Below are 13,488 nucleotides of genomic sequence, written 5' to 3' on the forward strand. Positions count from 1 at the left end.
ACAAAGTTACAAATAAAGTATAACAAAGTTACAAATAAAGTGAAGTTGAACAGTAGTATTCAGGAACAGAAATGTAATTAAATTTTAAATAACACTGCATACTGTTCATTATATAAATTAAATATAGATGAATCTTTCTTAAAGATGTCTTATGTTTGATTGACATAAACAGCAGCAGTATTTATAGGCTGCTGTCAATTTAAGAGGGAATGCACAGATCCAATATAATGATACGCATCCGATTTCTTTCTCAACTGTTTACATTCACTTAGCACATAACCGACTGTGTTTACGTGAACACTAGCCAAGACGTTTAACCCACAAATTATTGTATGTTTAGTTCAATAATTGTGGTAAATCATCTGTTGATGTAGGATGTTGACCCATCTCTTTCTCCTGTCCCAGGATCCTATCCTTGCAGAACTGCTTCACAGTTTCAAAGATCAGATCGTCGGCTACCACGAGCATGACTCTTTGCTGGACCACAAGGAGGAAGAGGCACTGAGTGAGGAAGATCGCAAGGCAGCGTGGGCCGAATACGAGGCCGAGAAGAAGGTGTGTAGCCATACAGACCCTTAACTGTTATATAAATGTAATGATAAAAGATGTCATCTAATACCTCCATGTCAGGCAGCCAATGTGTTAGATTATAGGCATGTTACAAGTTGTTTGTTTGTTTTTTTGCTTGTCTGTCTGTATCTATCATTACTGATAGCAGTTTAAGAATTCTTGGTGATGGATTTCTCTAGTTATGGACTGCAACTCTCAAATAATAATTTGGAGTTATATCATCATAAGAAATTAACAAAAAATGCCCCATTTTAGTTATGGACACATTACCATGAGAAAGGTCTAACTGTTTACATATGTGCTTACATAAAAGTTTTCAAAAGTATTGTTCCTTGTAAAAATAAAGCTATTTTTATAGCTACATAAAGACATTGAGAGCTACCAAAAAGCCTTGTTGCTTGCAAGAGTGGTAACAGTTCTACCTGAACCCATTGAAGCACAGTTTTTCTGAAGTGTCTAGCAGTTCAAAGGGTCAAATCATAATCATAACCCTTACATAAACATAGACTCTCAGCCATCAGACAAGCAGGTTTCACTGTGTCCTTTAATATCCAGTCCTGGAATCCTTTGTAGGTTTCAAACAATCTGAGTCATTGTCTTCAGTTCAGAGACTCAGGTCAGCAGCTCATTAGTGGGAGAGAAATGACTTGTAGCCATGTGGGACTCTGACTCTAGTTGAATTCTATCACAAGTGCCTCCTCTTCATTCCTGATTTACTGTAATGATTCCTTTTCAAAATCAGAACAACATCTAGTCTGATTCCCCACAGTAAACGCTACTTCAAATATCTTCAAAAACGACTTCAAACTGGAAAAAAGCTTTTTTTTTCACCTTCTGCTGAAAAACGATGAGATGCGATGTAATCGCAAACATTGTCCGTCTGACATAAAAGCACATAGACCTACATTTAAAAAAAAAAACACAGACTGAATCTGCTCCTTTTCCTGAGTATTTAAGCAGTAAAAATGACCAAAATGCACATCCCAAGTGTTGCAATAAAAAGACCACATGGAAACCGCATACATGGAAAATATCACTGTAATTTTAGTGCCCAACACAGGAGCTGTATTTGTATTCAGCAGTTATACCTGCTGGCTCTCAGCTGTTACACTGAGCATTGAGAGTGCAGACATGAGTTTTGATTTGTGTGTGTGTAATTCATACCATATTGACACGCACATTCTGCTCTACATGTGATCTGTCTCCTAAATTTTATGTTATTTTTTGGCAAGATGTTTTAAATATGCTTAAATCAGAGTAATTTCATCAGTGAATCACTTGGCCAGAGCTATATATGCAGCGAAAAGAATTCACCTGCTTTTGATCATCTCGCTACAGTCATTTGTGTATTTTGAGATTGAAGAGCTTTGTCTAATTTAGTTGCTGAAAATCATTAACAATGTCAGAGGCATTAAGGTGGATTTTAAGCAGTCACTTGCAGTGATTAGAGAACCCTATCGAGTTCTGCTCATGATTTAGTTGAAAACAGCCGTTCAGTGAGCGTCACATTTTGTAAGCAGATTAAAAGTGTCAGTTTAGATGTTTTAGTGTCTGTGGTGCAGCTGTGATCCTCTCTGCCGAACACCTGCTTGTGCCAGGTCTGAACACCGGACACTCAGCTTTGGAGTGTGTTTACGAGCTGTGTTCACCAAAGACCCAATTAGAGAGCGGGATCGGCCGCATCTGCCTCGGTAGTTCATTTACACACAAACACAGCCATCCTGCTGACCTTCGCGAGGGGAACGCTGTGTTTAGAGCCATAAGACAAACACAGCTTGGGCAGGACCCTAACAGAGGTTCACATGGGTGCACTTCAGGATTTTTTGGATCCTCCAGTGATTTGTTGGCTATGAATAATAGTTCGCCGTGCGTCTTTGCCAGATCGAAGACAAATCGAGTGGAAAACACCATCCAAAAAAATAAAATCATGATGCTTTACCCTACAGCAGGCACGAGTGTGATGGAAGACTGACTTATCTGTCAGACCGAACCTGATTTGAAGTTTATTTATAATTGGGATACTTCTGTGTGACCTCATCTCATTAAATTAACAGATGAGGTACAAGTACAAGGTGCTTAAAGTGCTTGAAGTTGAATTTGACTTTTTGAAATTGAAGTCCTGGAAAACCCTTTAAAAAACATATTTATGAAGAGGTGCTTGAATTATTGAAAGACAATATATTAAATTAGTGTTTATATCTTTATCAGACAGGCTGCAACATTAGTTTTGAATGAAAATATTGTTTCATTGAAAAAATTAAAGGCATTTCGCATGACTCCGAATGTGATATTGCTCAGGTAAATATCCAAGTATATGATACAGTTTTCATTCATCAGGTCCATCATATACTCATAAACATGAGTCATGCATCATAAAAAATCAGTTTGAATAAGGAAAGCGATATCTTTGTCGTAGTATCCTTTCAATGGTTAATGTTGCCACAGTCATTGCATATATTGCTGCACTTTTTTGTACCTTTTTGCTTTATTAGTATATTTTTATGTATCGGTTTACCTTTTTTTATTTTTATTTTTTTTAAGATATTGTTTTGATAAGTGAGATCTCGTATTGTAGTCCTTGAACAAACCCTGAGTTAAGTTTGTCTGGTTCTGTTGGACTGACAGACCCGCTCTGCTGTTGTTTCAGGGTCTGTCCATGCGTTTCAACCAGCAGGCCTATGCTCAAATGGGCGTGGGAGCATCAAACTCCTACTTCCCGTTCAACGTGGCCGCCTTGGCCTCCATGAGCAACCAACAGTTGGAGGTAAGTAATGAGCCCCACATTCACTTTCACATTCCTTCAGCCGGCAGCTAATTGTGACATGCGTCCTCAGGCAGCGACATTTGGCGTCGCGCTCTGCCAGCTGCTATTTATATATGCTAGTTATCTCTGTGTGAAATCAAATTCAGCGTTTGTTTTAATCTTGTCTAGTGTGTTTGTTTCTTCTCACACTTGATTATTTCCTTCTATGCTCAAGGATTTGATTAACCAGGGCAGGCAGAAAGTGTTGGAGGCCACTAGCGCTCTGAAGTCAGTGCCTAGGGAACAACTGGAGGACATCATCGCGCAGGTGGTGAGTGACGGGAGGAGGGCGATTGAGGCAGTTCATCCGAAAGACTGCACATAAAGGCTCCGATATACTCACGTAAAAGTTAGTTTTCTCAGTGAGGGGTAAAAAGAAGTTTGAAATACCTCAGCAGTGGTATATCCTTAGCGAACATGTTTAGATGTAAATATGCACTTGCTGCTCAATAATCCTCTCTGCTCCTCTCAATAACAACATAAAAACGCAAGAAAAATCACAGCAATGAGAAAGCATCTGATCATAGCGAGGTGGATTTTTTTGCATGAGCTCAGCAATTCGGCACTTTATACAAAAGATTGCTTTAAAGCAAGCAGCCTTAGAGAATTAAACACTAAAAAAGTGTCAGTCTCTCAGTTTGAAGCCTCAGAGCCACAGCTACTTATTATGTAATCGGCACTGATCAGTGGTAGGTCAAAATTGTTTACCAGCCAGAGCAAACTTTTCTAGAAAGTCCATTTTTTCAAACAAACTTGGTTTCGGCCCGATTTGTTTCGAAATGACATCACTCCGCATAAGGTATATCGGGGCCTTAACAGTGCAGGACCAGGTTTGCTTCTGTAGGCTATTAAGACAGATGCATATCACACTTTCGCTGACGACAGTGAAAATTTATGTTAACATTTGTTAACCTATCCAAAGCGACTTACATTTGCTTGCCGAGGCAAGAACCATTTTTGTGGTAAAAAATAAATAAAAATAAACACATCAGTCCATAGACTTAAATTGAAGGATGAACTCGATTCATATTTGGAGACCAGATTATTATAGAGACTTGTGGATGGACTCTTTGTACCTAGCAACCACTTAAAACACCTTAGCAACTGCATTACAATGAGCCACAACATGGTGCAGGTCTTGTAAGGGCAAAACCTACACTTTTGCGGCTGTGCTTATTGACTCTGTGGGTTGCTGTGTCATCAGTATATGCTTGTGTTGGACTGAGTTCTGAACCACTGCTAAATGTGTTTGCGTGTGTGATGAGCGTGTAAGTGTTTGTTTGTTGAGGTCTACAGGATGTAACAGGTGTGTTGTTTTTGGCAGTGGAAGGAGAATCCGAGTTTACCGGAGGCCCAGGTCCAGTCCATGGCTCTTGGGAGGCAGGCCGGCTACGAGCTGGAAATCAAACACAGGGAGGCTATGTACCGTGATGTCCTCGGCAAGCAACAAACTGTACGTTTGCTCACTTCTCACTGTTTCCGTGACATCATCTGCTCTTTTTGTGTTTAAGTGACATGAACGTTTGAACCCAAATAGAATGAAATGGGACTTTTACTACTAGGACCCTGTTGCACCACTTTCCCAGCATGTTTCGAATTGCACAGAGGCAACTCGTTTTCTCCATTCGTCAAAAATAGTTAAATATGAGGTGTGAATTAATTTAGGGTGAATCTTTAAAAAGTCTCGGTCTTAAATTCAGAGAAAAATCTCAATGTTTGATCTGATTTAAGGCTATAAAAAGTCTTAGGATGTGCAAGGGCACATGAGATGTGCCATTTGGGACAAGGGCCTAAATCATCGTGTTGTAATATATCCTAAATAGTTGTATTTGATCTCCCTTGTCGTTTTGAATGAGCAGCTGGCAGTAGTAAAGCGTAGGCCTTTCAAAATAAGAGTCCTATTCTATTTCAAGCAAGTCCTGAATTATATTATATTTACCCTGAGGGTACCACTTTTTTTTTTTTTTTTTACCTTTTATAAAGGGCTTTTTTTCTAACCTTATTAAAATGAATGCTTCATCTTTCATTTCAAATTCTTAAAATTGATCAATAAATCTAATTAGAATAATAAGACACTATAAGGCTGTTACAAATCAAATGAAATCACTTTCACTGGAAAAATTACAACTGCATTAAATAATGTTATGAGATTGTTTTAAATATTTTTTTAAATATACAAATAAGAAATGTTGAAAATAATGATACTTTTAAACATGATACTAAACCGCAAGTAGGTGGCGGCAGGTGACCGTCTAAATGAGGCATTGAGTCATTAATTCAAACGATTCGTTCAAATGGCCGATTCATTCAAGAATGAGGCAGTTGTGACTTAATATTAACTACTTGATTATTGAACCATTGTATGAAATCAGTGTCACATTTTCATTCGTGATGGTATTCTGGAAAACGGCACTCAACTGTATTATATATTATAAGTATAAAAACTGCCCATTTTGAATTTTTTCCGCAGTATGTTAACAGTTTCTGTGAGTGCTGCTGCTCTCATTTGTTTCCATTTCTCCTCAAGAGGCTGTGTGAGCCTCAACAGCGCAACCTTGTTACCATCAGTACATTATTATCCACCACCAATCGCCACTTACACTAAATGCAATAACCTGCCATTCTCTTGTTTTGGTGATTCCCTAGTTATTTTTATTTTGTTATTGACGTTTTAATCAGGCTACTTGTCCGGTCAGGCAAGTGAAATTCTTCCACTCGCCCGCTTCAAAAAAATCCACTTGTCCCGGACAAGTGTTAATGTCAAGCTCTGAAAATGTATCCCAAATGTAATCAAAGAATGCGTTGTTTGTTTGTGGACTGGTAATGTAGTAGCATAGTCATCGTTCGTTCAGCTCAGAAGAAAACGGATCTAGAAATGGTGTTATGATGAACCATATGCCTTTGTCCACTGACTTTCTATGATGTTCAAAGTGTTTCTAAGGATGCTGATCTTTATAAGGCCGCTGTCTGACTCTGAGATGGCGAACAGGAACATGATTTGTGTAACATTAAATTCAAAATAAACAAGAATCGGCACACTGCCACTTCTGCTCCCAAGGATTTATTAAAATGAACAATGTTTCGACCCAAAGGGTCTTCGTCAGGCAAGCAACAATCGTAGAAAGTTACGATTTATATCAGTGTGAAACATCACACCTGACCTCATTAGTGAACTAATTACCCAATCATCCAATGCAATAACGACCTAATCAAACACAAATGTAATCACTAAAGCATTAATAAATAAAACTACAGGGAATTTTTTTTTTATTATTAAAAAAAAATGGTTAAAGTTTCAAATCAAACTCCATATTCAAACCTTTTAGAGAGAGTATTTAGTGTATGTTTCACACTGATATAAATTGTACCTTTCTATGATTTTTGCTCGCCTGACGAAGACCCTTTGGGTCGAAATTTGTTAATTTTAATAAATCCTTGGCGGCAGTGTGCCGATTCTTGTTTATTTTGAATTTGATGCTTCATTTGATCGAGCACCAGCCAAAAGTTTTTTGGATGTGCCACAATTTCTTATTTTTTGAATTCATATTGTGTAACATTAGTAACACATTATTATCTGTTTTATATGTAGCCAAGCCAAAACCTAATCATATTAATAACAGTTATGTGTCTGACATTTGTACAGAGCGATACATAAAACAGCTCTTGATGTTGCATGACTTTCATAACAAAAGAGTAACATCCAGTCCTGGTGTCCCTGCAGCTGATGATGTACGTGCAGAAGGTGGTGGCCAACCGTAAGGTGCAGGAGCAGCAGATGGCCCTCGCGAGACAGGGGATGCTCCTCAACCAGCTGGCCATGCAGAACGGCCTCTCGGCCCCCATGAACCAGATGGACCTGCTGGGCTTGTACCAGCAGCTCGGGGCGCTCCAGGGCCTGCCCTCCTCTCAGCTGGGCAAGAACCCGGGCCCGTCCAAGGGCCTGTAGACGCCTCTCTGAACACACAGCTGGACTGACACAGCCAGGACACCTACATGAGCTCCTCGGCCATGAGAAAGGGGCATCCTGGGACTTTGTTTAAGGGGTTTTTGGCAGTGCAGTTTGTCATTTTGTGTATATAGCCTTAATGTTATTCAAGATCTTTTTTTCTCTCACACGTATTTAAAGATTAAAGAAGATATTCTCCCCCGAATGCTTTTAGGCATTGCAAGGTTGTTTTTTTCCCTTGAAATAAGGGCTGTGCATATATGAATAATTATATTGCAAGGAAAACAGCGTGATTGAGGAGGGACCATAGCGTTTCTGTTCTATAACCATAGAGAAGATTTCACCCCGTAAATACTATCTGCGTTAATATCTTCTAGTAGTGGATTGTCATCGGTACTGTGATAGCCAGTGCGCCAGAGACACTGCAGCGGACACCTTAAATGTAACGTCAAATCAAATGGCCTTATATCAAGCAGCTATCTCTTCTAATGTTTTAAAACCCCTTTTTCTAATCTGCTTTTAGGTATTTAAAATTGTTGTTGCTGATCATGCTATGGAATGTCTGTGTTGTTAAAACTGCTTGCTGAATTCCTCCGGACTTTTGTAACATCAAACTTCTCGTTGTAGTGTTGCCTAGCATATTGTTGTGAGTACTGTTCATAATTTCTCTTTTGTTTTTTTTGTTTTTGTTTTTGTTTTGTTTTTCTGTTTCTCTCCCCGCTTGATTTGGGTTTGTGCCTGAGTTGGCGTCTGGAAGGTGTTGGGTACATGTTTGTGTGGTTTAACCGAAGTTCGACCTGTTCTGATGATGAAATGATAATGCTTAACACTTTCCTTATCAGGTTAGTGCGAGGGCTGTATTGATCTGTTCTTGGGCACATCTCCACTTCGGATACTAAATTAGATGTTTTTCATTGGCAAACATAAGCCCTTTGATATCCACAGGGTGTCGTTCAGAAATGTAGAGGAACTTTTTCCCCTCCTGAAAATGTTCAAATGTTAGCATATACACCAACAATTTCTGCTATTAATATGATCTGCTACTTAGTATTTAATATCACATTTAAATAAAGTGACCAAAAGGATGTTACATTCAGGTCTTGCTTGTGGGTTGTCATTTTTTTTTTTTTTTTGCTGCAGTGTGCAATTTCTGCTCAAACTTGGGCACAATGAATTTGCAAAAATTATGGTCTGTGAAAACCTAGTATTTCCTAAGTTCCTAGGGTTGAATATAAATCATTCTAGTTATGCACAGTTTTAAGATTTTTTTATTTATTTTTTTGTCGGGAAAAAAAATCTCTGCAATTGCAATAGCTATTATTAAAATGTATCTAATGATCATGACGACAACGAAAGTCATAAATATGTAGGTGTGGATGTTGGAACCCTGACATATTTTAAAGACCCTCCGTGTTGAAAATCAAGCTTTTAATGTTGTTCATATGCCTTTGTGGTGTTTTTAATATGCTTTAAGACAAACCATGTGCAAATTCATAAGTCGACAGCATTGCTGAGTATTTTCTGCTTAAAACTGCAGTGAACCAAAGACCGTCTCAAAAACACGGTTTGAAATCGCTGGTGTTTCTGACGTCACAAACTACCTTGTAACCAATCAGATCAACGTGTCAGCGGGCTTTAGCGTATCATTGACAGCACACTGACGGGAGTCTCCAGAGAAGCCAGGTTATCCCCATATATTTTTCTGTTGATACTGTATGAAAAATCGGGTACATTTAGCAATATAACAGGTGAATTATGTATATGGTGTATATTATGTTATGAACTATATGCCTTTTTCACTGAGATGGTGGATGGGAACATAGTTTGTGTGACATTAGTTGTGTGTCCAACGTAGAGAGTGATATATAAAACGCTTTACCATTCTGATGCATCGACTTGAAGACGAGCCTTTATGAGTGAGTGGAGACGGGGCTCATTTGCATATTTATGGATCACTTATACTAAATGAAGCAAGAGTGTCGAGTTACATTCAAGCTATTTTAATGCATGAATTTTTTTTTTTTACAGTAAAAAAAACCCGTTATTTTGGTGATCAAATATGAGTTTTAAGGGATAAAATGATTGACTACGGGGCCGTTAACATTTTCAACTTTTATTTGAGAATTTTATATTATTTTTACATTTATATTAGATTTTAATAATGAATGTCAGAATTTTTTGGAGAATTTTTGGAAAAATTCCAATTTGTTCCATCTGCAATCTGTCACATTCGACCGCTCCAGACACGTCGAACGTATCCGCCATCTTGGAACAGTTAACATGAGGCTGTTCTTCACTCACACTAACAAATCAATACATTTTCATTGTAAATGTCTCTTCATTGTGCAGCCAATGGCTGTAAAAACCACCGAGCTGATGAACAAGGATGACCTCTCATAGGTGAAATTGTGCTGATTTGGGTTTTTATGTATCACTCAATATGCAATTTACATTTTCACAATCATCACATTAATGATAAAGTAAATGCTGTGAAAATCATCTCGATGTCTGTCTATATAGATATTTATACATGTAAATGTATGTGGGTTGCAGATGCGCAGTCAACTTGCTCATGAGTGTCACAGACTGGATTTGACCATCCCGATATGGTGGACCGCTAATGTATAGCAGCGCATAGTGTATATATATATATATATATATATATGTATATATATATATATATATATGTGAGATGCGTTGCCAATAGTAGCAGCTGTCACTAGATTGACTGCAAATTGGGTGCTTGGGAGGTAATCAAAATTAACACACATACTATATATATATATATATATATATGTACAGGTGCTGGTCATATAATTAGAATATCATGAAAAGTTGATTTATTTCAGTAATTCCATTCAAAAAGTGAAATTTTGATATTATATTCATTTATTACACACAGACTGATATATTTCAAATGTTTATTTCATTTAATTGTAATGATTAAAACTGACAACTAATGAAAATCCTAAATTCAGTATCTCCGAAAATTAGAATATTACTTAAGGATTTTTAGAAATTTGGCCAACTGAAACGTATGAACATGAAAAGTATGAGCATGTACAGCACTCAATACTTAGTTGGGGCTCCTTTTGCCTGAATTACTGCAGCAATGCGGCGTGGCATGGAGTCGGTCAGTCTGTGGCACTGCTCAGGTGTTATGAGAGCCCAGGTTGCTTTGATAGTGGCCTTCCGCTCTTCTGCATTGTTGGGTCTGGCGTATCGCATCTTCCTCTTCACAATACCCCATAGATGTTCTATAGGGTTAAGGTCAGGCGAATTTGCTGGCCAATTAAGAACAGGGATACCATGGTCCTTAAACCAGGTACTGGTAGCTTTGACACTGTGTGCAGGTGCCAAGTCCTGTTGGAAAATGAAATCTGCATCTCCATAAAGTTGGTCAGCAGCAGGAAGCATGAAGTGCTCTAAAACTTCCTGGTAGACGGCTGCGTTGACCATGGACCTCAGAAAACACAGTGGACCAACACCAGCAGATGACATGGCACCCCAAACCATCACTGACTGTGGAAACTTTACACTGGACTTCAAGCAACGTGGATTCTGTGCCTTTCCTCTCTTCCTCCAGACTCTGGGACCTTGATTTCAAAATTTACTTTCATCAGAGAACATAACTTTGGACCACTCAGCAACAGTCCAGTCCTTTTTGCCTTTAGCCCAGACGAGACACTTCTGACGCTGTGTCTTGTTCAAGAGTGCTGAAAGCTGAGAGCTGAAACCCATGTCTTGCATACGTCTATGCGTGGAGATTCTTGAAGCACTGACTCCAGCTGCAGTCCACTCTTTGTGAATCTCTCCCACATTTTTGAATGGGTTTTGTTTCACAATCCTCTCCAGCAATTATCCCTATTGCTTGTACACTTTTTTCCTACCACATCTTTTCCTTCCCTTCGCCTCTCTATTAATGTGCTTGGACACAGAGCTCTGTGAACAGCCATCCTCTTTAGCAATGACCTTTTGTGTCTTGCCCTCCTTGTGCAAGATGTCAATGGTCGTCTTTTGGACAGCTGTCAAGTCAGCAGTCTTCCCCATGATTGTGTAGCCTACATAACTAGACTGAGGGGGCTTTTCCACTGGGCTCGTTTGCTGCGGTCCGAGCCCGAGCGCGTTTGTTCCCGGCGCCCCCCGCAGCGTTGGTCTGGTTTCACACTCAACTTGATTCTATCGAACTCTGGTGCGTTTGCGTGCATCTTACGTCATTGCAAACGTGCACGGCGCATGATAGAAAACACGACGCGGGTCAATATATTGTGTTTTTTATTAATTTGGTGCCATTATTCATAGCTGAGTAAACAACCCAGGTTAACTGTGTGTGTGTGTGTGTTTTGCATAAGCTGTTTTTCCGCTGCTTGCAAATGGACTCTTTTGAGGAGACAGTGGATTTCCATTAATTTGTTGCCCTGATTGCACGCACTATGCGCGAATACACTGCAGACTCACTCTTGCTCGTATCCAGGGTAAATCTTCATCCCTTACGTGTGTTTTATTTAACTAAATACATCATAATCGACTAAAACGCATGCGCAGGATACTTTACTTCCTGAACAAGTGCGCACCCGAGTCCGTGTAGTTTTCACATACTCGCGAATCGCAGCACGGTTCGGGAGCAACCGAACTCAGACCACCTCCTCCAGGTAGTCTCGGGTTCGGTACCCCAGTGCGCACCCGGGTCCCATGACAGGGTTCACATTAGCGATTTTTCATGCGAACCGTGCCCCGTTCCGAACTAAACTGCCAGTGTGAAAGCCCCCTTAGAGACCATTTAAAGGCCTTTGCAGGTGTTTTGAGTTAATTAGCTGATTAGAGTGTGGCACCAGGTGTCTTCAATATTCATCCTTTTCACAATATTCTAATTTTCTGAGATACTGATTTGGGGTTTTCATTAGTTGTCAGTTACAATCATCAAAATTAAACGGAATTAACACTTGAAATATATCATCTGTGTGTAATGAATGAATGTGATATCCAAGTTTCACTTTTTGAATGGAATTACTGAAATAAATCAACTTTGTGCTGATATTCTAATTATATGACCAGCACCTGTATATATATATATATATATATATATATATATATATATATATATATATATATATATATATATATATATATATATTGACAATGGTTTTAAGGAAAGTAGGCTAAATTAACTTATTTTTGGGACGGATGTATACTGGCTAGACCAGGGCTCTTTAATTGCGGTCCTGCAGAGTTTAGGTAAAACCCAAATTAAACACACCAGAACAAGGTAATCAAGGTCTTCGGGATTACTAGAAAGTTACTGGCAGGTGAGTTTGAGAGGAGGAGCCCTGCACTAGATGTTCATGTGTGTTAAAATGTGTCACACCCTTCCCATGATTGCAGCAATGCAGCTGAAAGTCAAATATTTTCTGTAAATGAGTAAACAGATGAGACCGTACTTAATGTCCATGAGCACAATAGCAAATTTCAGATGTGCTTTCTCTAGACAGCTGTTTTCACACCCTGAGTTTCCATCGCCTCTCGTACACTCCAATCTACCCCTTCAGTCTTTCATCTGCTGTGTCTTTTCTACTGCTTGCTATTATTTTCATTTCTTTAGCAGCCAGGGTTTTTCTCCCCCCTCTTTTCCATTCGCCCCCTCAAGCCCACGTCTCCCTCCCGAGGGGAGCTTGCATTCACAGCTTGCAGAAAGCTGCCAAAAGAGAAACATTACAACTATTGCAGATGTTGAAATGTTGATCCCATCCTTGGTATGCCCAGATTACCACTCGGCTTACTCTGCAGCACCATGCGGGCAGCTGTTCCCTCATCTGTCCCCTAATGTTAAAACCTCCTTCCGTTCACATGAATATGCAGCATACACTTCGTATCTGAAAGTATTAGAGCTTGTTGGCAGCAAGGCTAAGAATTGATCATCTGAACGGCGCAGAGCCAAGGATGTTGTCAGGCATCGGTGATGGGTGGGGTTGTGAATGTTTGTAAATCTGGATTGTTCAAACCAAATTGTTCATTTCTGATTATAAGGGTTGACTGAAACCCTATAGAGTCCATTCAGGGCAACATCAGCGCTGGTCCAGATCTTCATGGGAGTCAATCACCATGGGAGTTTTGTGTTGCTGTGATTTACAAAGCATCGGATTAATAAAAAAAGTAAACAATAGTTCTAGGT

General features: G+C 39.2%; 1 protein-coding gene across 2 annotated transcripts in view; it reads left to right on the plus strand.

Annotated features, from left to right (window-relative positions):
* Positions 1–8,415, plus strand: part of atrx (ATRX chromatin remodeler) — a 56,748-nt gene extending 48,333 nt beyond the window's left edge. For both annotated transcript variants that reach the window (XM_077235634.1, XM_077235635.1), the window contains exons 31-35: positions 406–555; positions 3,218–3,334; positions 3,549–3,644; positions 4,698–4,826; positions 7,095–8,415. In XM_077235634.1, the coding sequence (XP_077091749.1) occupies positions 406–555; positions 3,218–3,334; positions 3,549–3,644; positions 4,698–4,826; positions 7,095–7,319 (717 nt within the window). In that variant the 3' untranslated portion in view covers positions 7,320–8,415. The remainder of the gene's footprint in view (positions 1–405; positions 556–3,217; positions 3,335–3,548; positions 3,645–4,697; positions 4,827–7,094) is intronic.
* Positions 8,416–13,488: the final 5,073 nt, after the last annotated feature.

This window comes from Siphateles boraxobius, unplaced genomic scaffold (assembly GCF_051911475.1).
Source record: "Siphateles boraxobius isolate OS27281-9 unplaced genomic scaffold, OSU_SipBor_1 2, whole genome shotgun sequence".
In the NCBI taxonomy this organism is placed as follows: Eukaryota; Metazoa; Chordata; class Actinopteri; order Cypriniformes; family Leuciscidae; genus Siphateles; species Siphateles boraxobius.